Here is a 20,612-nt window from a genome sequence, read left to right on the forward strand (position 1 = left end):
ACACACAAGTTTACAAAAAATATTTATTAATGAAGGTAAACAACTTGTTTGTTGATGAAGGGGATGTAGCTCAAACATCCACAGCACTTTTGTTTTGGCTTAAATGACAGTCCAACAGAGGGGTGAGCAGACGCTAGCTACACTGGATGACTGTGTGTTCTGTGGGGGACAGGGTTTGATTAAGGGGCGGCCATGACGGGGATTCACACAGAAGCGTGTTCAGACGTTTGTACTGTTTCTTGGACTGACGTTTCCCACGCAGCGCCCGAAGACAGTTCAGGATACCATTGTCTACTAGCACCTGGGGGAAAGTAAAAAAAAAAAAGAACGTCAGGGTTTTTAGGAATATACCACACTGCAAGAGATGACAAATCTTTTATTTTAGCGCAGACATTTTGACTCGTCACAGCAGATAAAGCACAGGCGTTACTCAGAACATTAACGGTGGCTCTGTTCCATTAAACGTCCCAGTGAGCCAAAGCAATATAATGCATACTCATTGTTTTACAGCATACATTGACCCACTTCTATTACACATATGCATTCTGTTAGCATATGTTTGGCAGGAATATATCTTGCTCTTTGAAGGAGCTCTCGAAGAATGTGAGGATTCTGCTGGGAGAAATAATCCGCACTAAACGCATGAAAAAGTTACAGACGGCTGTTAACAAGACACGTGTGAGCGGACGTTACTGGAGAAGAATCACTTCTATCCACACACTGTCACGCGTCTCATCCAGTTGGTGTCGGAGCTCGTGACTGAGCCAGCTGTTTTTCATGTAACCGTAAATCAACACTTATGTCCTATGAGGGAGTTAAAAGTATCACATCGTCACTCACCTCCACAACAAAACATATGAGGAAGTTGAGAGCAGCCACGGCGACGAGCACCATTTTAAAATCCATATCTAAGAAGTTGTGCAGTTTTAATAGTGGACCAATGACGGGCCCGGGATACAACACCAGCCAAGTCGTCACAGCAAAGAGGACAAGCAGCAGACAGAGGAAAATCCCTGGAAAGATGAGAAGAAGAAGAACAAATTCAAGGTCCTTAATCTTCAATAGGTTTCACTTGTAATATATTAAATAAAGCTGAACGACAGACAGCATCCCCTGCTTTGACCCCAAGTCGCCATCCTCTGACATTTCTGCTGACTCACAATTGAAGAAGAGAGGTTTCTTGTGAGGGTAGCCCTTGGTGACCACCACAGCCATGATGATGTACTGGAAAGCTGACAAGGAAAACACGCTGGTGTTCTCCATGTTGGGCAGATTGGCCACGCCAAACAATGTTGAATTGAGAGGAACGAACCTAAAAGAATACCGGGGAATGGAGTTTTACATCAAGTGTAGCTGGGATGCAGTTGTTTTTTTTCCTACATCTGAGGTATTGTAAAAACAAATACAAATTGTTCAGGATATCCTGCGCGTGGCCTTTTCACTGACCAGTCCTGTGAAGTGGTGATGAAGAGCGCGGCCAGCTGGCCCAGGACAATCATGCAGGTGTGGACGAGGAGGCTGCCCAGGACAGGCAGGGCCAGCAGACTGGCTGAGGGTCTGCAGGGGTGCAGCTCCTCACCGGGGCCTCCTCTCCCCATCATGATGGCCAGCAGAGTCACCACGAATAAGTCACAGAACAGGAACTGCAGGTCAGCCATTGTCGTCCTCACCTAGAGACAGACAGACACACAATGTGATCAGGATGCCGGTCGTTGACAGCTGATGAGAGGTGTAAACACATCAAGTCAAATCAACAGTAATTAAATCCTGTATTGACATAGTTTCATATGAGTAAAGCTTTGCCTGTATACACTGCAGTCATCTCTAATATGAGTTTCTGCACTAATGTAACACATCTGGCTTACGTCCAAGTGTCATGCGTACTGCCCCGTGCTACCTGTAGAGCTAACTCTGTGTAGTCTGTGTTGGCATTATGACGGCCATAGCTGAAGTTTCTCTCTGGAATATGTGTCGCGTCAGCTCGGCAGAGCCGATGTCGGTCAGAGTATTAGCGTGTGGTCATATGACTGACTTCCAGCAAAGTTGCTGAATATCTGTAGTTAAATACAAATGGCTCCACTGCTACTCACGGTGTAGAGGACGAGGACGGAGCAGAACTGGATGAGGCTGTAGAGGGCCATGTATCTAAAGAGACTGAAGGAGGTGACCAGAGAACACCGGCCCTCTCTGCACAGACAAGGAGAAAAACACGTGTTATTATTATTTATTCCGCTGCAGATACTGTACTACAAACATGGTTTCTGGTTCAGTTGCTTTTCAAAATATTCGTCCACATTTACATAATGCCTCCTGCTTCCTCACCTGATGAGCAGCGGCACGCAGCTGATGTTTTCAGTCTTGGAGGTGAAAGGTGACGCGACTGAGGCCTCAGCTTCGGACAGGGAAACCCCGACATCAGCGGCTCTCAGGGCCCCGCAGTCATTGGCCCCGTCCCCACACATGCCCACCCGGTAGCTGTAGTAATAGAAGTCAAGTAGTAGCATGTGTTAAATCATATAAATGATACTAATTTCTACACGTGATTATACATTAATAATAATTAACCAATAGATACGCTGGTATTGAGAGGCAGTATCTCCCAGTACTTCATAGACTTTCTGATGAGAATGAAATGAAGTCTTTTGTTTAGCAGAATGTAGACTGTTTTCCCCTTAAATGTGTTAGTATTGGTATTAGCTTCTTCTTGGGTGTTGAAGCCGACATGGATGTGCTCTAAAATGCAGTTCCTCCAATGGCCACTAGACGGCAAAAAACTATTAAAGAAACCGATACACTTTTTCTATTTTGTATTTAAGTTGTAGTAGTGGATTAGCTAGTGTTCTGACCCATGATTGGACAAGAAATATAACTCAGAATTTCATATTTGACAGTTATTCTATCAATCCATTTATCAATTCATATTTGAAGTAAGTGTTGGGACTGCAGGTTAATAAGGGTTTGATTTCCCACACCGTTTTCTTTCTGTTCTTCCCGTGTGTTTCCCATCCTTCCCCTTTGTTGTGTCTGAACTCACTTCAGTTTCTGCAGCTCCTTCATCAGCTGGGTTTTCTGGTCGGGAGCCATGCGCGCAAATACGGTGGCTCGCAACAAAACCTGCAAAGACAGCAATGTCGAGGAAATTTAACAAACAATTGATCACATCTTGATATGAAGTACAGTCCATTAGTCTAATGCCTCAGTATAATCTAATTCAAATCATTGTCCCCGTCACCACTCCCCTAGTTGTTGTGTGCTAGCGGCATTTTTCTTGTCAGAATAGCACGGCCCATTGTCAGAATATCCCTGCTGGGACAACATAGCATACATTACCTTTGGCAAATACTCCGGGAAGTGATTACAGAGGGCAGCAAAGGACTTGCCGTTGATAGCCAAGTGGTAGTCAAAACCACCCTGGTACAGGCTCTGAGACAAGAGAAGAAAAGCATTACCAACAGCAGCCAAACTTCACCCTCACAGTTTACAAATGTAGGCCACGAATGCCTATTATGTGTGCTATAGAGAGAGCTACTTCATCATTAAATATGTTTGAAATCAGTTCGAATGATCTTCCTGCCACACCGCTCAAACTGTATAATAGGACCCAAAGACTTGGGACAAATATTTAGGTTTGACTTCCAATCAAACCAAATCACTGTTCTCTTTCAAGTTCCAGAGCATGACAGCTTGGGAAGAGACTTGTAACATATGATGACGGTTATCTGCTTTAATGTTTTGTTGAACAGAGTAGAACAAGTATCGCTACAATCCAAAATGCCACGGATTGACTGATTTATTGACAAGGGTGAACGTTGCTACAAGATACATGATTCCCCTCTTCCCAGATATTGACAATAGAGTAACCCCCGAGACTTAAAAAGACTAAGCAGCACCAACCCGAGTGACAATAGAGGTTTGGGCGTCAGGGGCCCCTCCTTCTTCCAGGCTGAAGTTTAGGGTGGGCATGGACTGGGCAGTGTGGGGGGTCGCATTGACGAATATCACCATCTCATCGACTCCCACCATGCCACAGCTTTTTGCTACATTGACTGCTGTTAAAATGTTGTCCCCTATGTGAAGAAGGACAAAAACAAGATTGGACAATGAGGTTGATGGCATTAAAGTTGCCGCCTGAAAATGAATGCTTTATGATAAAAAGAAAGAAGAGGAAGTGAAAAATTATCTCTCACCGGTGACCATGACGCTGCGGAGGTTTGCCAATCTGAGGACGTCAATGACTTTGGCACTTTCTGGCTTCACCAGATTCTTCATCATCAGCAAGCCCAGGAACCGCATGTCTTTCTCTACTTCCCCTCTGCGGAGAGACAAACAGCTGCATTTCAGCATGACCGGAAAATGAGTCTATAAAAAAATAAAATAAAAGGGGAGCGTTGGAGCCCCAAAGCAGCCAGAAGCACAGACAGGGTTCCCACCGTTCAATGGTCCTCAGGTCAGTGTTCCCGTCTACAGGTTTATAGGCGAGCGCAAGGACTCTGAGGCCTTCGCTGGAGAAGCTGCTCAGTTCACTGGAGAACTGCGGCGGCACTGTAAACATGAAGCCGCCCGTTTAGTATGAATGCGATGTATAAGAGCCGACAGTAGACACGATGCTAAATTCATTTCATTCATATATATTTACACATCAACGGAGTCTTCTCGTTATATTATATATATGAAGTTACTGACCAGTTTCTGGTCGGCAGAGGCTCGCCACCATCTCTGGGGATCCTTTGATGAAAGCGAGTGGCGAGTGTCCCCCGCGGGCCACCGTCACCACGCTCATCCTCTGCAGGGCCGAGGCGAAGGGAAACCTCCGCACAATGGCCATCGCCTCGCTCGTGGACTGACGGCAAAATGAAAGGGAAGGATGTCAGTTTTGCATAACTGGAAACTCCAGAGAGATATTGGCACAGCAGGGAGGGACACAGTAATAAGAAAAAGCTAATTCCATTGCAGAGGTATCACTACCTAACTGCTGACGTAGCAACTTTTCTCCATCCATTTCTAATTTAGTTTCAGTAAATGAAGTTTGTAATTTCATACATTTACCACAATGTCAAAACGCTAAAGGTTAAGAAATGGAAAGATCAATACCTGCGCAGCAGTTTGAACTGTAGTTAAGGGGATTTGACGTTTACAACAAAGAAGCCCTACTGATCGGTCAACGTGAGGGTGAAGGGAGGGACACTCACAGGCCCTCGAGACGGAGGAGGTTTCAGAACAGCCAAAACTCTGTGGCCTCCAAACTCTGCATCCAGCACCTTTCCATCTCCCTCTGGCTCCTGGAGGGTCTGGAAGATAAGATGTGATTTAGATGCACATGCTTTAGCAGAAGTAAGATGAAATGGTGCGAGTGGGAGAAGGGATCGCTGTGCAAGAACAATTGTCTCAGACGTGCGAACAACATGCTTTTTTTTAAAGTAACAATATTTGCAATATTTCTTCATATTGATAGGTAATAATGGCAAAAATTAAAGGTCATGTTGAACAATTGTTTGTGTCCCTGATACCAACGGAATATTTCATTTACTTACAAATCATTTTAACAAGAACCTCTTGAGTTCAATAAAACACGCTTTAGAGTGTCATACCCAACCAGTGGACTCGACCATCTTGAGCTCCAGGGGGTCTCCGATGGGCTGTCCTTGCAACAGCGTCACAGTGTGACAGCAGGCCAGGCCTGAGAGCATGGGCCCCGGGGACAGGAGCCTGGGATCTGGGACCAGCTCTGAGAAACCGGCAGTTCCCCCCTCCATCACCCCCCACACATCCAGACCCTCCTCCGTAAGAGTCCCTGTCTGGAGACACAACAGCGCTCCGATGAAAGGCAGCTTCCCACAAGGTCAAACGGCCGCGATGAGTTCTCCACCTACAGACGTCGGCTCGTGGATTTGGCCCTCACCTTGTCAAAGCAGAAGAGGGAGACCTTGCCGCAGATGTTGATGCGTGGCGGACTGATGCAGAAGATTCCCTGGCTCTTCAGCCTGCCCTGGGCGTAGATGGTGCCCGTGGTGATGGCAGCGGGCAGGGCAGGAGGCACTGCGATGGTCACCAGATCCAGGCTCCTGATCACCAATTCCAACCAAGTCACCTGGACACACATCCAGACACACACACACGTCAGTGCTGCCACTTTCTTTATTGTTGGCATGCCAAATAAAGACAACAAAAATATCTGGTCCTTGCACTTACATCAGTCCTGAAGAGGACCACAAAACTGTAAACGCTGCCAAAAAAAGCTGAAAAGGGGAAGGACAAATATTGGGAAGAGTTTATTTATGTTACATTTTTCAATTATAGAAATCTGAGTCAGTTAAATGTAAATACAGATAACATTAGCTTCTTTATGCGCTCTTCAAACTAAATCTGGAAGTTCACTGTTAAACGCGCTTACCGACAAAACCCAGGAGGAACAGGAACTTGAAAGAGTCTTGGTAGAAGCGGAAGTCGGTTGGCTGAGGATGCATGATGGAGCTTACCAGGCTACCTTTGGCTGTGAAAAACCCTGAGGACGAGATAAAAGCAGACGAACTGGCTTGACTAGGAGAGCAAACGTAAGGAATGCTTCACAGTGCAAGCCTTACAGGTTTAAGCATTGCAGACTCGCAGGCGTGAGACAGCTTATGCAAAGTGTTTAGAAAGGTACGGTTTCAGCGAAGATGCATCCTTGAGGACTAACAAAAGGTATCGACTGCACCCTTCCCCCTCCCCCCCATAAAACATTTCATTCATTCATTTACTTCCGCTTATCCGGGTTCGGGTCGCAGGGAAAGCAGCCTTAAGAGGGAATTACAGGCGCCCATCTCCCCAGAAACACTTTCCAGCTCCTCCTGGGGAACCCCGCGGTGTTCCCAGACCAAACCAGATATGTAACCAGTTGGATGTGCCCGGAAAAAAAGGAAAAAAAGGAGCAGCGACTCAGAGCTCAACCTTGGATGTCTGAGCTCCTCACCCCATCTCTAAGGCTGAGCCCGAAGCTCGTTTCGGCCGCTTGTGTCCGCGATCTCATCCTTTCTGTCACTACCCAAAGCTCATGACCATGGGCGAGGGTGGGAACGTAGATGGACTGGTAAGTCGAGAGCTTTGCCTTCCGGCTCAGCTCCCTCTTCCCCACAACGGTCTGGTACAACGCCCGCAGCACTGCTGACGCCGCACCGAACCGCCGGTCCATCTCAGGCTCCATTTCATCCCTCACTTGTGAACAAGACCCTGAGAAACTTGAACTCTCTTTCTCTTGGGGGCAGTAACACACTCCCAACCCGGAGGGTGCAATCCAGCGGCTGAGAACTACGGCCTCAGACTTGGAGGTCCGTCAGTGTTTCTACTCACCGGTGCTCGTGACCACAGCAACCACATCGCTGCCCCCCCCTTTGGCCTGAATGAGCTGGGTGCCACAGAAGAGGGTGTGTCTGCGCTCCGTCTCTGAGCTGTACCTCGCCTCACCAGTCGGCAGTGGCGTTTTCAGCACTGGGACACTTTCACCTGGACACAGGAGCGATGAGGACGGGTGAATACAGTGACTCCTCACAGGGGACGATGTACAGCAAGCCGTCACAAATGCTGAATCATGCAACTAGAAAATGCAATTTTCATTTCAGATTTGAGTGGTTTAACAAATCTAAACGGTTCAGATTTAGGATGTAAGTCTGAAGTCTCATGCACCATCTTTAACAAGGGGCAATAAAGCAAACGCTTGAACCCTCACATGTGTGCAGTCATCTTGAATACCACTTTTGATGGCTAACTTCTGACTCTAATCAGCCTCCAGGCTGATATAAAAGGCCTTTTCCTAAGGAAAACGATTCTTAGTTTTGGGTGATCATACACTGATTAAAACATATTTAAGAATATTATATTCAATATCTGTCAATAGATCCCCCTAAATGTTAACCACTGTTCCTTTAGAGGGCTTTTTAAGAATCAAATCCGATATAAAAAGTGGGAAACGGTTACTGCGTGGTGGTGGCAGTGAGGTTTTGTTGATCACCTGTGAGCATGCTCTCGTTGACCAGACACTCCCCGGCCAGCAGGGCAGCATCACAGGGCAGCAGCAGACCTTCCTGAGGGATGATGAGACAGTCGCCGGGGACCAGCTCCTCCGAGCTCACACACTCCTCCACTGAGAGAGACACACACACACACACACACACACACACACACACACGAATGAATGTGAATGCCATGGAGCCATGGAGATGGCTTCACTGGGCCCAATGAAACAAAACGACTTCCTCATTTGCTCTCTCACTTTCACTCACACGAGCATACAGCAATTTCTCAAAATAAACTAGACCTGCAAGCTACCGAAACAGAATCATTTTTTCTTAGCATGTAGTCATCTCGTTTGCTTATTAACAACTGTTTGCCCCTTATGACCATAGGTTCAATATGGACATTCTCATATATTCCATTGTCTTCTAGGACTGGGACACTTTTCATAGTTGAATATTTATGACAACATTTGATCAATGCATTTGTAAATTAACAGTTTTAAACCATTTTTGACCCACTTCAAATGAAGGTGATTTATCACTACATGAAAGCATGGCCACACATTAATGCAGGACTCATGTTAACGCCAAGAGAACAATCCATCGCTTGACACGCATCATTTTCTGAAACTACAAGAAATCCCCATTAGAAGAAGAGCACGTTTTGCAGAAGCTCACCTCCCGAGTTTCTCCGTACTGTGACATTTGTGACAAACTGGGCCATGTTGCGGAGAGTGACGCTTTGCTGTGGAGTGAGGGTTTTGTATAATATTATTTTATCAACATCCAGAGCTAAACCCACAACAGAGTACAGTCAGATTAAATACCGCACCACAGACTCACCTTGCGGATCTCATAAAGTGAGAAAACGATGGATAAAACGGAGATAAGAAATATACATATGGCGTAAATATAATATTGATCGACCATCCACAGGATGATGCTGAACACTTGGAACACGTAGAATGGGTTGAGGACCTAAAGGAGCAGATAAAGAGAGAGACAGAGGGAAAGAGAGAGTTCAATTTGACACTTCGCCTGGTCCTTGAATAAAATATATCACTTCAAACTTTCCAAACCTCTCATAAAAAAAATAAAAACAGACAATCTGAGGCAGGCAGTTCAAAGGGCAGATTTTCCATCTCACCTCCTCAAACAGCAGTCGTATGTAAGGCTTCACAGGCACATCAATGAGGTTGGGCCCATACATGCGTCTCCTGAAATAATTCATGTCATGAATAACTCTAAAGAATAATAAAATAACGAAAGAATTAATTCTCCATTCGTGCATCTTTTCCCACCTCGAGCTCTGCTCCAGGTGACTCAGGCCCTTTTGGAAATCATACAGGTCCTTGCGGGTCCAGTTCTCATTGAGGACGCTACAGACATAAAAGATGGAAGAATTCAACATTATGGTTAGTAAAAAAAGGAAATATTTGACTTTCTAGCTGTATATTGAAAATATAACTGAGGAAAAAGCAGCACTGCCTGAAAACATTTTCAATCCAAGTGTACAGGATGGATCTAGCTGCTCAGGACTGTGTGCACTGCTGTGTTCCCGTTTTCCCCCCCGTTTCAGTACCTGACACGACAGAAAGCTCCTTTCCGGGCCATCCAGATGTAGCGCAGTCCTTCAAACAGGTAGTAGCGCAGCAGCGTTTTCTGCAACACAATAACGGTCACTTTCAGCCCACGACAGAAGATCCCCTCGGCACACTGTTCTGCCAAACTTCTTCCTCACCTCCTCCTTGTGCAGCTGAACCGTATCTCTCCATTCATTGTCCTCCAGCTCTCCCAATAGCTCCACACTGAAAGGGACAAACACAGTGAGTAGAGCCTACACACAGCTTTTCCCAGACACGTAAATACTAGTGTTAAAAGCCTAAAAAGGTGATGCTGACAGAGGACTTGATGCTGACCTGCTGTCCTCCATCTCCTCTGTGAGGACCTCCACCACATGACGCTGGTCAAAGCTGTCCTGAAGGTAAAAATGACTCAGATACATTAGTGATTGTTGCAAACTAGGCACGACCAAGATCCTTATTCTTGCTGGCTGACGAGAATGTCATGGGACACAACCAACAAATATAAAGCAAAATAATAAAAGGTACAAATCTACTTATTATAACATAGTAATAATAATAATTATATATATATATTAATGCAACGTTCCACCCAGTAAGAACATGTGAATCCAACAGATGGCTTTGGGTGATGAATACTGGTCAGAAACTTGTGAAGCAAGATGAGGTATTTACTGCAACCTGACTGATTTTTTGAAGCCCAATATTTTGTGAATGAAACTGGTAATTGCTAAGATCTTTGTGCCGATGTGTGCAGAATTTATTCTGGAAAAGACTCTACAACAGCTTTTCAAACTAACATTTCAGCGCAGGTTCTGTTAAAGAACAGGGGAAAAACGTGGGACAAAAATGTATTTCCTCACTCTTATTAGCAGAATATCTGCGAATGCCAGAGGGCAGGAGCAGCAGCGGGCGAGGACAGCGAGGCGCGGGCGCCAGTGAAACACGACCAGGAGGAGACCCAAGGACAGCAGGGCGGCCAGACGACACAGCCACACCCGCCAGCGCACCCATTTATAGCCCTGGACATCCTGGTGGGGGGGGGGGGGGGGAAGAGTCAGACAGTCCATTCAGATTCACAACAAAAGGGAATTTGCATACTGCTGGTTATCTCATCAGCAACCACACAGCGGCTTTGGACAGAGACACCTGAAACCAAACGTGATGGGAAATATTCAAAGCCACTCATTACCTCTGCATCTGTAAGGGCAGCACGGTTATAGAGGCCGCTGCACATCTGTAAGTTCTACATCTACAGGGGTCATCTGGACCGGTCCACTTGTATTGCTGTATTTTTTCCCCAGACATCATTTGCCACACTTGGGTTAAGCAGGAAAAACTGTGGACGCTCTTACCATGTCTGAGTCAGGGCCGAGCAGGGGGTCGCGTGGACTGGGTGTGGGGAGTCCGCTCTGCGACTCGACCGCACTACCTACAGAACAGGTGCAGTGTTTCACGTGAACTGAGCGGGACAACACACCCTCAAAGACAACACAAAGCACACACTGCAAAGCTCTATTAGAGGTCAATGATCCACACTGTTAGAACTTGTTTTTTAGTAGGCTTTGTTTTAATTCCCATCTTGCGTATGAACTCAGTGGCATGGAAGCTTTTTTATTGTGTACAATATGGTCTAAACGGGGCTAAGGTGTGCTACATGGCCGACTTACCAGACATCCATAACACTTAACAGCAGGACATTTACAGCCTGGGTCAATGTGGTGAAAACTATGTGTTTTAATTGTTTAATTCAATGAATTCCTCTGCAAAAAGCCTCGGAGTAATTATATGGGGACACACACACACACAATACAAACAGTTAAACTTTAGGAGAATATGTCAGATTGTGGGATGTTTCCATAAAGTGTAATAAACACACCGGAGTTTGTCGGAATCAGAGCTCCTCTAGAAACAATAACTTTTAATGGCTGCAGAGGAGAGTAAAATAGCCCATAAAGTATCATACGGTTTGCTACAATCTCATAGTAAAGTCGCTACATATTAACAGCTTACAATAACAGAGGAGTTGAAGAAAAAGACCATACAGTGGAGTAAAGTATGCTGTTTGTTTAACGCACGGAGGTTTAAATCGAACCCGGATTCTCACTTCCGCTTTCTCAGATGTGGAAGGATCGAAACAAATCCTACTTCATTCAAATTGAACACATTATAGAGGGGGAAGAAACTTAGCTTACCGTCAACCCGAGACCCTTAGCATAAAATGTTTGTATTTCCCCGCAGATGGAGAGTGAGGATATTCTCAGCGCACTCGCTGTTGTTTCCCACCTTGCTTTTGTTCACCCGCATACGTGTCTCGAGCGAGCGACACCTGACTACGAGCGAACCGAATTCTGACCTCCCCCTCCCACGAGCATTTCTGTTGAGTAAACTAAGAAGCATTGTCTTGTTGAAAAAAAGGCCACTTCAATGTGTTTATTCTACACTGTTGACTGTGGCGGCACCGAGAAACGGGCGCTCCAGGATACATACAAGAACAAACAAAGATGAAGTATATATAGTAGGATATACGTTATCAGTTAAATACTATCAGTTTGTAGTTTGTTCTTAAATATAAGGACACCAACCACCTGACAGAGAGCGCAGACAAACTCAATTAAGATTTCATAGTTTTACTCTCCTTGGCATTAGCATCGACGTCAGCGCATTAAAATACATGTAATTAGTTTAAAGTAGCAGTGTGTAGAACATAGTGCCATTAAGCTGTGAGGTTGCAGATTGCATCCAACTGAATAACCCCTCTGCTGACCCCGGCCTGTCCAAGCGTGTCGGGAGAACTACGGTGGCCTTCTGGTAATGCAAAAGCCAAACAGGCTCTCGCTAGAGCCAGTGTTTGGTTTGTCCCTTCTGGGCTACCGTAGGAACATGAGGCGAAGAAGACCCGCTCCGTATGTAGACATAAATGGCTCATTCTAAGCTAATAAAAACACTACGAGCCTTTGTTTTCAGGTGATTAAACACTAATGAAAAGATATTTATGAATATTATATTCCCTAAATCCTACACACTGCTCCTTTAAGTCAGGTCTGATGTTGACATACATACAAGAATGATCCCAGTCACCGCCACATGACTCATACATCTTATTAAGTAAAAACTGGTGTCAGATCTTCAGTAGAGTGGTATTGTGATGAAGAAGTTGGATCAGTGCATCCCTAACCGTAATGTTAAAGGAATGTTCAGTTGGACGCAATCTGCAGAAAGACACCAGAACAGATGTTCATCTTATTTGTGTCCCATTGTTGCACTTGTGTTGGCTTTCGTGGACACACGCATCACAATATACACACTGCACAAGAAACCATAATACACACCACATGATTGTGGTACAGGCTAGTCATGTGAGAGCTAATCAAGGCGTATGTAACGGAATGTGAGATATTTTGCCAAATCACATGCTTGCTTTGCTGTAACTAGGCCAATCTCTACCAAGAAGGTCATCTGTCATGGTTTGCTGTGTGTCAGACTGTTTGGAAAGATCTCTTTAAAGAAATCTCTGACACAAAAGGCTACACCGTAGCAGCCTGTATTTTTATGATCTTTAAAGTGGTATTTCATTCCAGCTGGTTTCCTCACCTACATAGACTGTCTCAGCACTCTCATGAATGCCAGGCTTCTAAAGTCATGATTATGCCCCTTTTAAAATACTGTTCAAAGGGCCACCTACATTAGGTGGAGAGAGGCCACAGTGGATAATATATCCCTACAAATATGACTTTATAAATCCTGCTGTGGCCAATGAGCTGTGGACTACCCGAAGAAAGTCCAGTCTTTCAGTTTCATCTTCACCCGGGACAAAACTTCTGTTATGTCAAAAAAAGGGAAACGACCATCCTCAAAGGACTAGACAAGCCACAAGACAGTTATCTGCGCTGATTATGCAAAAATCCAACCTTTAACCTCAAATAGCACCAGCTTCATCGATAGGCTGTACACTCAATTGATGGTGGGCCAACCTGATTACTACAGTACTACAGTACACTACACCAACCTACAGTACTTGGCTCTGTTAAAGTTAGCCATCTCTGTACAGCAATTGTTTGTTACTTAACGGCCTACATATATACGCCAATCCTGAAGCTAAAGATGTATCGGTCCAGCTCTAATTGAGACACTTAGTAGAAGTCACTGTAGTAGTGTTTGTATTAGTACCGGTGTTAGGAATGTTAATAAGGCAGTAGGGAGGTTTGCGGTGCTTCTGAAAAGACATGTTAGTCGTGAACTTAAATGCGCAATATCTGAGATTGGGAGCGTTTTGATTGCCTCTAAACGGCTCTCAACATGTCAACGGTGAGACTATTGTGAAAGTGCTGACAGATCACACACACACACACACACACACACACACATACACACACACACACACACACACACACACACACACACACACACACACACACACACACACACACACACACACACACACAGGGACTTCATGCTCTGCTCGGGTAGACATTACTCCACTTTATCTGTTCATAGAAAACAGTTGTTTGATGCCATAGAAATGTTCAGAATGTTAAATAAAGCTCCTTTAAATGTCTCAAATGTAATGCCGCCCACCTCCATTGTAATGGGGAGAAAGCAGACAAACAAAACATCTGCTTGGCTCTATATTCCCCCAGAGGTAAGAAGGGTGATAACATGTTTTTCTTTTTGTAATTTAGTGGAAATTGCCCTATAAACTCCACCAGAGAACGTTTGTATTTGAAGCACACTCGGCGCTTTAATCACACAACGAAAGGAAAGTCCAATACTTATTTATTGATTTGATCAAAACAAACTTATTTTCTTCATTGATTGCCTAATGGTGATGGCTGCATTAAAGTCTTGGCTAAACTACAACACTAGTTAGATACTAGCCACATTATTGATTAGTATACTTAGCTGCTGGTGATTGTGGAGTTTGTTTTTATGAGTAAGGCGAGTTGACAGCAGAACATTGTCGGTTATTGCCACCTTAAAACCTGAAGCTAATCAGCATTTGCACAGACGAAGACTGAACCGGTTTGCTGGTTCTAGCTAACTAACCTTGTTCGTTAACAGCATTCAAACACACTCACCATGCATATCCATCCTCAGGTCACGATGACTGGCTCCGCATTACCATCGTAACCTAAATGACAGAACAACCAGACACACAAATAAGCTTCCTTGAACAACGTCCAGCTAACCCATCTACAAACTATACCCTTCTACGGCGAGTCGCGATGTCCAAAATAGTCACATGCCAAAGTGTAGATAGAAACCCCGCTAACGCCAGCCTGCTGCATTGGTATCGCTTACTGTAAAACTGCATTGCTTACAAAATGCTTAGCCTCTATACAGCAGAACATTTTCTCTATAGAGATTTGATAATTATATTTTGTCCCGATAAAAAATTTAAAATCTCTACATAAGTTTGATTACAGTAGTTTCATTTTAATGTTTTTTGCCAATCCTACACATTTCCAGCAGGACTGTAAACATTCACAGAAACGCACTTTAATTGCTTTCCTAGGGCATCATTTGCAAATTGCTGATAACATTAAACCTAATGCTTTAACTCATTTACTGAAGCTTTGAATCGTTATTATAAGCCATTTAAAAGAACAACTTCTGGGTTGCCAAAAAGTATGGGAATCTCTTCAAGCAGGTGTTTGTACTCCATCTGCACTGCACTTGCTTTTTATTAAAGATAGCAGTGATTTACATGTTATGTTTTATTAACCTTGTTGTTATAGAGTCCCTGTTTGTATGCATCTTGACAGTAATTTTTCCACAGACCAATAAATACAAATAGTGAACACATTCCAATTAAACTTTTTTTCCCCCCAGCAGACATTTTCACCTGTGCATTCACCACAGCATTAACAATGGCTTCATTCCGTTAAGTCTCCCAGTTAGCCATATTAATGAACGAATATGGACTACAAAAGAGCCCTGGATCTGGCTCATCTAAATGGATTGCAGCCATCTTTAATGTCACTAATTCCACCTGTCTTTTACATTTAATATTTTTTACTCTGCTATTTTTATTGTATATATAGTGCATTTTTATACTCAATATGTTTTATTTTTACTATAATGCTGCTGTAGCGAATAAATTTCCCCTTGCGGCCCTTTTCACAGTGTCGGCTGTGAAAAGGGCCTTTCTGGCAATTAAAAAAGTCCCATTAGATGCTTAAATATTGTTTACTGCAATGTAAGTCACAAAGGCAATCAACAAAAGAGTAATTTCTTCTTTTCTGAACCTAAAACATTCACTTTCCATCATGAGCCCAGCACATCTTTAATTAACACATATTTAAATATTTACAGTCCACAAGCTCCACAAGCTTTTCCTAAAGAGTAAATACAACAGAGCCAAGTATTTTAATCTTGCAAACAAATAGCAGAAACGTGGTCCAACCTATTGCATCACTCAAAATATTTTTCTTTTACAGTTTTTTTGAGCAGCCTTTTCTCACAATGTCCTGTATTCCTCTACCTCATCAAATCCCGCTCGGCGCGCGACAACACACTCGCATCCCCTAAACTAAATAAAAATGTAAATGATGAAAAGGTGCTGATCTAGGCAATAGTTCCTTGGTTTGCTCTTCTCTCCCTCTTCACTTTGTTCAAGGTATTATCAGTGGATCTCTTGAGCCAGCTGGATTTTCACACGTTCATGTAGCTGCTGCTTTCTTCTCTTTGTAAGTTGCCATCATTTTCTTGATCTCTGCGATGGCTTTCCCCGGGTTGAGTCCCTGTGGAGCATTGTGCCGAAAACGGACAGTGAGAAACCAAACCTCTGTTAATTATGCGAGAGAATGTGTGTGAGAACGCTTTTGAAGTACCTTGGGACACGTCTTGGTGCAGTTCATGATAGTGTGGCAGCGGTAGAGAGAGAAGGGGTCCTGAAGTTTAGACAGACGTTCCTCTGTGAACTCATCACGGGAGTCAATCATCCACCGGTAGGCCTAAAGAGATAATAACACAGTTTCCATCTGTCGTTTGCTCCATCATGAATCATTTTTAGTATTATCTTTTTTAAAACTTGAAACAAAATTTCACGATGTGCCACGATTCACGACATGTACAAAGTAAATGCTGAAAAAATAAAAAATAAAAATGCTGAATGTAACAAACACCAGCATGCCAACATCCAATAGTTGACAGCATCGAGCTGAAAGCAGCTGAGGCTGATGAGGTATACACCTGAATGTGAGATGTACAAAAACCGCCACCAACCGGAGGATAACCTCATTAAATATTAACAACATGGCCTTTGCTCTGGCACCGCCCTCATAACTAAATATGAAAACCCACCTGCATGAGGACAGCAGGTCCCAAGTATTTGTCTCCGTTCCACCAGTAGCTGGGACAGCTGGTGCTGCAGCAAGCACACAGGATGCACTCATAGAGGCCGTCCTGTCGGGTTAAGAAGAAATAAATCATCACGTGATCATTAAAAGTGTGATTCTGCTACAATACATCGTGAAAATAGACAGGTGGCGTTATCAATTCTGCGGTTGGCTGGCTAAAATACTTGTGATGAAATGACAACCGTGACCATGTTATGAGGACCTCCAATATGGCTGCCCCGGCATGCGTTGTATAATTACAAGTGAGACGTTTAATTACCAGTTTCTGCCTGTCTTCCACCGACTGGAAATACTGCTCCTTCCCTTCTTGGGTGTCATCCTTCTTTTTCAGGTAGGGCTCGATGGATTTGTACTGCGCATAGAAGTTGCTCATATCCTGGTGGAAATCACACAACGAGGGGGAACTCACAACAGGCACTCCAACAAACCAATAAATGCACCGTGTATGATTTTTTTTTTTTATGTCATTCTACTTTCACACACTGTTCGCAATCATCTGCTGAAGCACTTTCAAATGTGGCCGCGGAAAGAAACGCTATACACTTGCAGTACTTACAGGCACCAGATCTTTGACCACATACATGTGTGGGAGCGGGTAGATTTTCGTCGGTTTGCTTGTGTTGGTGTCGATTTTGTTAAGGCATGCCAGTGTGTTGCCTCCATTTATGTTCATGGCACATGAGCCGCAGATACCTGAAGAAATGAAGAAACAATCAACGGGTCACTGACATCTGGCACAAAGGTCAACTTCAACAGCTTAAACAGGCCTGTTAACGTGTTTCATTTCTTTTGATTAATATTATTTTTTTGTATCCAAGTGGAAATCGTTAAAATGATGTGCAAGCTGAATCTAGATTGATTTCTTACCTTCACGGCAGGAGCGTCTGAATGTGAGTGTGGGGTCAATCTCATTCTTGATCTTAATGAGGGCATCCAGAGTCATTGGACCACAACTATAGCAACAGGAACATGTCAATACGTTATGACATTGATTACGTTATTGTGAAAAGAAAAATACAGCTCAGCAGCGTTCTGTTCATGGGCCCGGCTATGACTTACGTGTTGAGATCAATTTCATATGTCTGCATTCGCGGTTTGTCTCCAGCGGTGTCTGGGTCCCAGCGGTAAATCTGGAACTTCTTGATCCTGGGTTCAGGAGCCGGGGCAGCGGCCGTCTGAGCATGCCGTACCATCTGGATCATAGATAATAATAAACAAATAAGAAAGACAGTATGAATGAATCACTAATTCTTTTTTTTTTCATCCCTCCAGTGTGTTCTTCTTTCATCCTTTCTACAGAAAGCATTTTCTTTTAGGTAAGAGTAAAAGAAAGAGCCATAAAAGCGAAAGGCACTGTATGTACAAAGGAACACGCCATGATGTGACCTAGCTGCTGTTCCCGTGAACTCAGGCCAAAATAGGAACCACTTGGTTATTCGATCCTGCAACACCAGAGAATACTACTTGCACTAATACATTAACTCGTGCAAACAACTTTAGAAAATGAAGCTTTATTTGTATTTCACGAATCTAAAATAATGAACAGTGTGTGCTTTGCAGTAGAATGAAGAGACAAACTAACAATATAAAAGAACGGTACCATAAGATCACAACAACCACAAATCATTTAAAACAACATCTCGACGAAAGCATTCAGAATATATTAGGCCTGATATTAATTGTAAGATATAAAAAACTACAGTTAGAAGCTAATAAACAGATACTATTTCGGATTAGATAAATATATTGTTTTTGCCAGTTATTCAATACTGTTTACCCTTTTTCATAAGACGGTATAGAGACGACCCCTAGTGGTAGCTTGGGTGAACTAACATGAAAGCGTTACATCACTGAGTAGTCTTCAGTTACCCAACTGACTTTCAGGACAATGAAAGATAGACTTCAGCACAATAACTTAAATTATTATATATGGTCGTGAGAAGTAAACATATCTTTGTTTGCTCACTGCTAAAAAAACCGTTTTGATTTGATATACAGCCTTTAATGAGAGGGAGGGGTTGTAAAGCAAGCTCAGATAATTAACAATGGGTAGATTCACTAAGCATTTATCATAAAAGCCTGTATTTATAATGAAGCATTGACTATTTTGCTAAATGTAAATACTACTATAAGTTAATCTTATTCACACTGCAGGCTTCTTCTATAGAATCTTCTTCTTCTATAGGCTTCTTCAATATTCTGTCACATTCACACACACACACACAGCCTGGGAGCAGGGTGTGTTGTTACAGGTCGTTTGATGACCAAACTAATATTACACACTTTTGGGATTATTCTCAATAGCCTAAGCATAAACGTTAGTCAATAAATCAACACAAATACACACATTTCCTAAAAGTAGCCCATGAGTCATGTCTGTTCTTATACTGAAAAAATATGGTTGTACTCACCACCATCATGCTAGAATTCCTCACAGTCAAAACATTTCGACACAAGGCGCCACCGACCACCGACATCTTCCTAAACGATTGAGTTAGAGACTGGAGTACACTTCAGGACAGACAGGGCAGCTCACTTTTGTATCGTCTAGCCGCAACTATCTGTATAGACTAAAATCTCCGCCCTATACGTGCGTCTAAGTGACGTTGGAGTGCGGCGCCGGTGTTGCCTTCACGAGCTCTCACCCAGCTCCTTCATCCGGCTGTCAGACCACGAACGTGCTCGCAGATTTTTTTTGCGCTGCTGCTGGAATAAAAATGAGCCTCAAGCACGATTATGGGACTGTTCATGTTGCCGTATAAAAACACGTGCTCCACTTAATTGGGTCCTGAATGTAAACCTCGTATATGAATGTCGTATATATCCGACAGCACCTGAAGATACCATATGTAAGCGTCTCTTTCGCAACCCTCATTGCTGTGAACGAGGGTCAGTTATATATCCATAACAAAAACAAACATGCATTGCTATGCAGGAACAATTATTTTAACCAGATGTATAAACAGATAACGATGTTTTTTTTAACTTTACTTTGCCCATAGTTTACAATTGTTCTCCTTTGATGATAGTGAACTTCATTTGTTTGTAATACCCTTTTCTGAACATATTCCAGTTTGGGGTGTATTCTAATACTGTACATTTTACAATTAATTCCTCATTTCTTATTTCCCTCAATATGGAATTGTTCAGGCCATCTTAATGAACTTTAGATCTTGCGTCATACTTAGCGTGCGTTGTTACTCAACATGTCCTTGAACCATCCATTTTTTATATACGTTATATAAAACATACATGTCACTGGTTTTCTGCGGCAATAGTCCAGTTTCTGCAAATGGATCACTTTTGATGGACCCCTGTGTGATGCTTTAAAAAGGTCCATAAAAGAGATAGGAGCCACTCTGTGTGATTGCAGTATGTCCATTTTATGTATGTAGTATAGTAATGTAATGACTGCCAGTCTGTTCTCATTCAATATGCATCATATCACTGGAACAGGGATGTACACAAGAAGCTATTCTAAAACTAATGTACTCGTGTAGATTTAGATTCATTCAAAGATCTTTGTCCACATGTTCAATACAATTGAACGCATGTGACCGACTCTCCACATTAGAAATTGTCTGATGTCAATTATTTTAGTCTGAATTGTAAAACTAGACTTTATATCTATCAATCACACAAATAAACAGAATAAAACAACAAGCACCCCTAGACTCCAC

At 43.3% G+C, this 20,612-nt stretch overlaps 2 protein-coding genes across 4 annotated transcripts; both read right to left on the reverse strand.

The window, feature by feature from the left end:
- Positions 1-20: 20 nt before the first annotated feature.
- atp13a2 (ATPase cation transporting 13A2) lies at positions 21-14,775 on the reverse strand. Of its 2 annotated transcripts, none has more exons than XM_079181804.1 (29): positions 14,650-14,775; positions 10,927-11,003; positions 10,435-10,602; positions 9,908-9,966; positions 9,730-9,796; positions 9,571-9,650; positions 9,290-9,367; positions 9,136-9,205; positions 8,832-8,966; positions 8,667-8,733; positions 7,985-8,116; positions 7,327-7,479; positions 6,392-6,502; positions 6,190-6,236; positions 5,900-6,088; positions 5,589-5,795; positions 5,190-5,288; positions 4,684-4,840; positions 4,431-4,542; positions 4,188-4,312; positions 3,895-4,067; positions 3,331-3,423; positions 3,035-3,114; positions 2,323-2,475; positions 2,091-2,187; positions 1,447-1,670; positions 1,161-1,312; positions 841-1,013; positions 21-301 (listed from the first exon to the last, which is right to left on the reverse strand). In XM_079181804.1, exons 1-29 carry the CDS (start codon positions 14,660-14,662, stop codon positions 134-136), a joined length of 3,459 nt encoding a protein of 1,152 aa, XP_079037930.1. In that variant the 5' UTR covers positions 14,663-14,775; the 3' UTR covers positions 21-133. The 2 variants fall into 2 exon arrangements, with proteins under 2 accessions (XP_079037930.1, XP_079037931.1); XM_079181805.1 differs by lacking the exon at positions 14,650-14,775 and adding an exon at positions 11,767-11,924.
- A 782-nt stretch (positions 14,776-15,557) lies between these two features.
- LOC306705469 (succinate dehydrogenase [ubiquinone] iron-sulfur subunit, mitochondrial-like) lies at positions 15,558-19,490 on the reverse strand. 2 transcript variants are annotated; one of them, XM_079172236.1, is made up of 8 exons: positions 19,347-19,490; positions 17,992-18,125; positions 17,800-17,885; positions 17,489-17,625; positions 17,192-17,308; positions 16,877-16,978; positions 16,405-16,527; positions 15,558-16,314 (listed from the first exon to the last, which is right to left on the reverse strand). In XM_079172236.1, exons 1-8 carry the CDS (start codon positions 19,407-19,409, stop codon positions 16,234-16,236), a joined length of 843 nt encoding a protein of 280 aa, XP_079028362.1. In that variant the 5' UTR covers positions 19,410-19,490; the 3' UTR covers positions 15,558-16,233. The 2 variants fall into 2 exon arrangements, with proteins under 2 accessions (XP_079028362.1, XP_079028361.1); XM_079172235.1 differs by having other exon boundaries at positions 15,561-16,314; positions 19,344-19,490.
- Between the last annotated feature and the right edge of the window lie 1,122 nt (positions 19,491-20,612).

Source organism: Pholis gunnellus, assembly GCF_910591455.1.
Source record: "Pholis gunnellus genome assembly, chromosome: 2".
Lineage (NCBI taxonomy): Eukaryota > Metazoa > Chordata > Actinopteri > Perciformes > Pholidae > Pholis > Pholis gunnellus.

Coding starts and splice junctions, on each gene's coding strand:
- LOC306705469 (XM_079172235.1), bottom strand. CDS start 19,409: ATGTCGGTGGTCGGTGGCGCCTTGTGTCGAAATGTTTTGACTGTGAGG. Junction 17,886..17,991: donor TATGAAATTGATCTCAACAC/GTAAGTCATAGC, acceptor CTGTTGCTATAG/TTGTGGTCCAATGACTCTGG. Junction 17,626..17,799: donor CAGACGCTCCTGCCGTGAAG/GTAAGAAATCAA, acceptor TCATTTCTTCAG/GTATCTGCGGCTCATGTGCC.
- atp13a2 (XM_079181804.1), bottom strand. Junction 1,313..1,446: donor ATCACCACTTCACAGGACTG/GTCAGTGAAAAG, acceptor GTATTCTTTTAG/GTTCGTTCCTCTCAATTCAA. Junction 302..840: donor TCATATGTTTTGTTGTGGAG/GTGAGTGACGAT, acceptor ACTTTCCCCCAG/GTGCTAGTAGACAATGGTAT.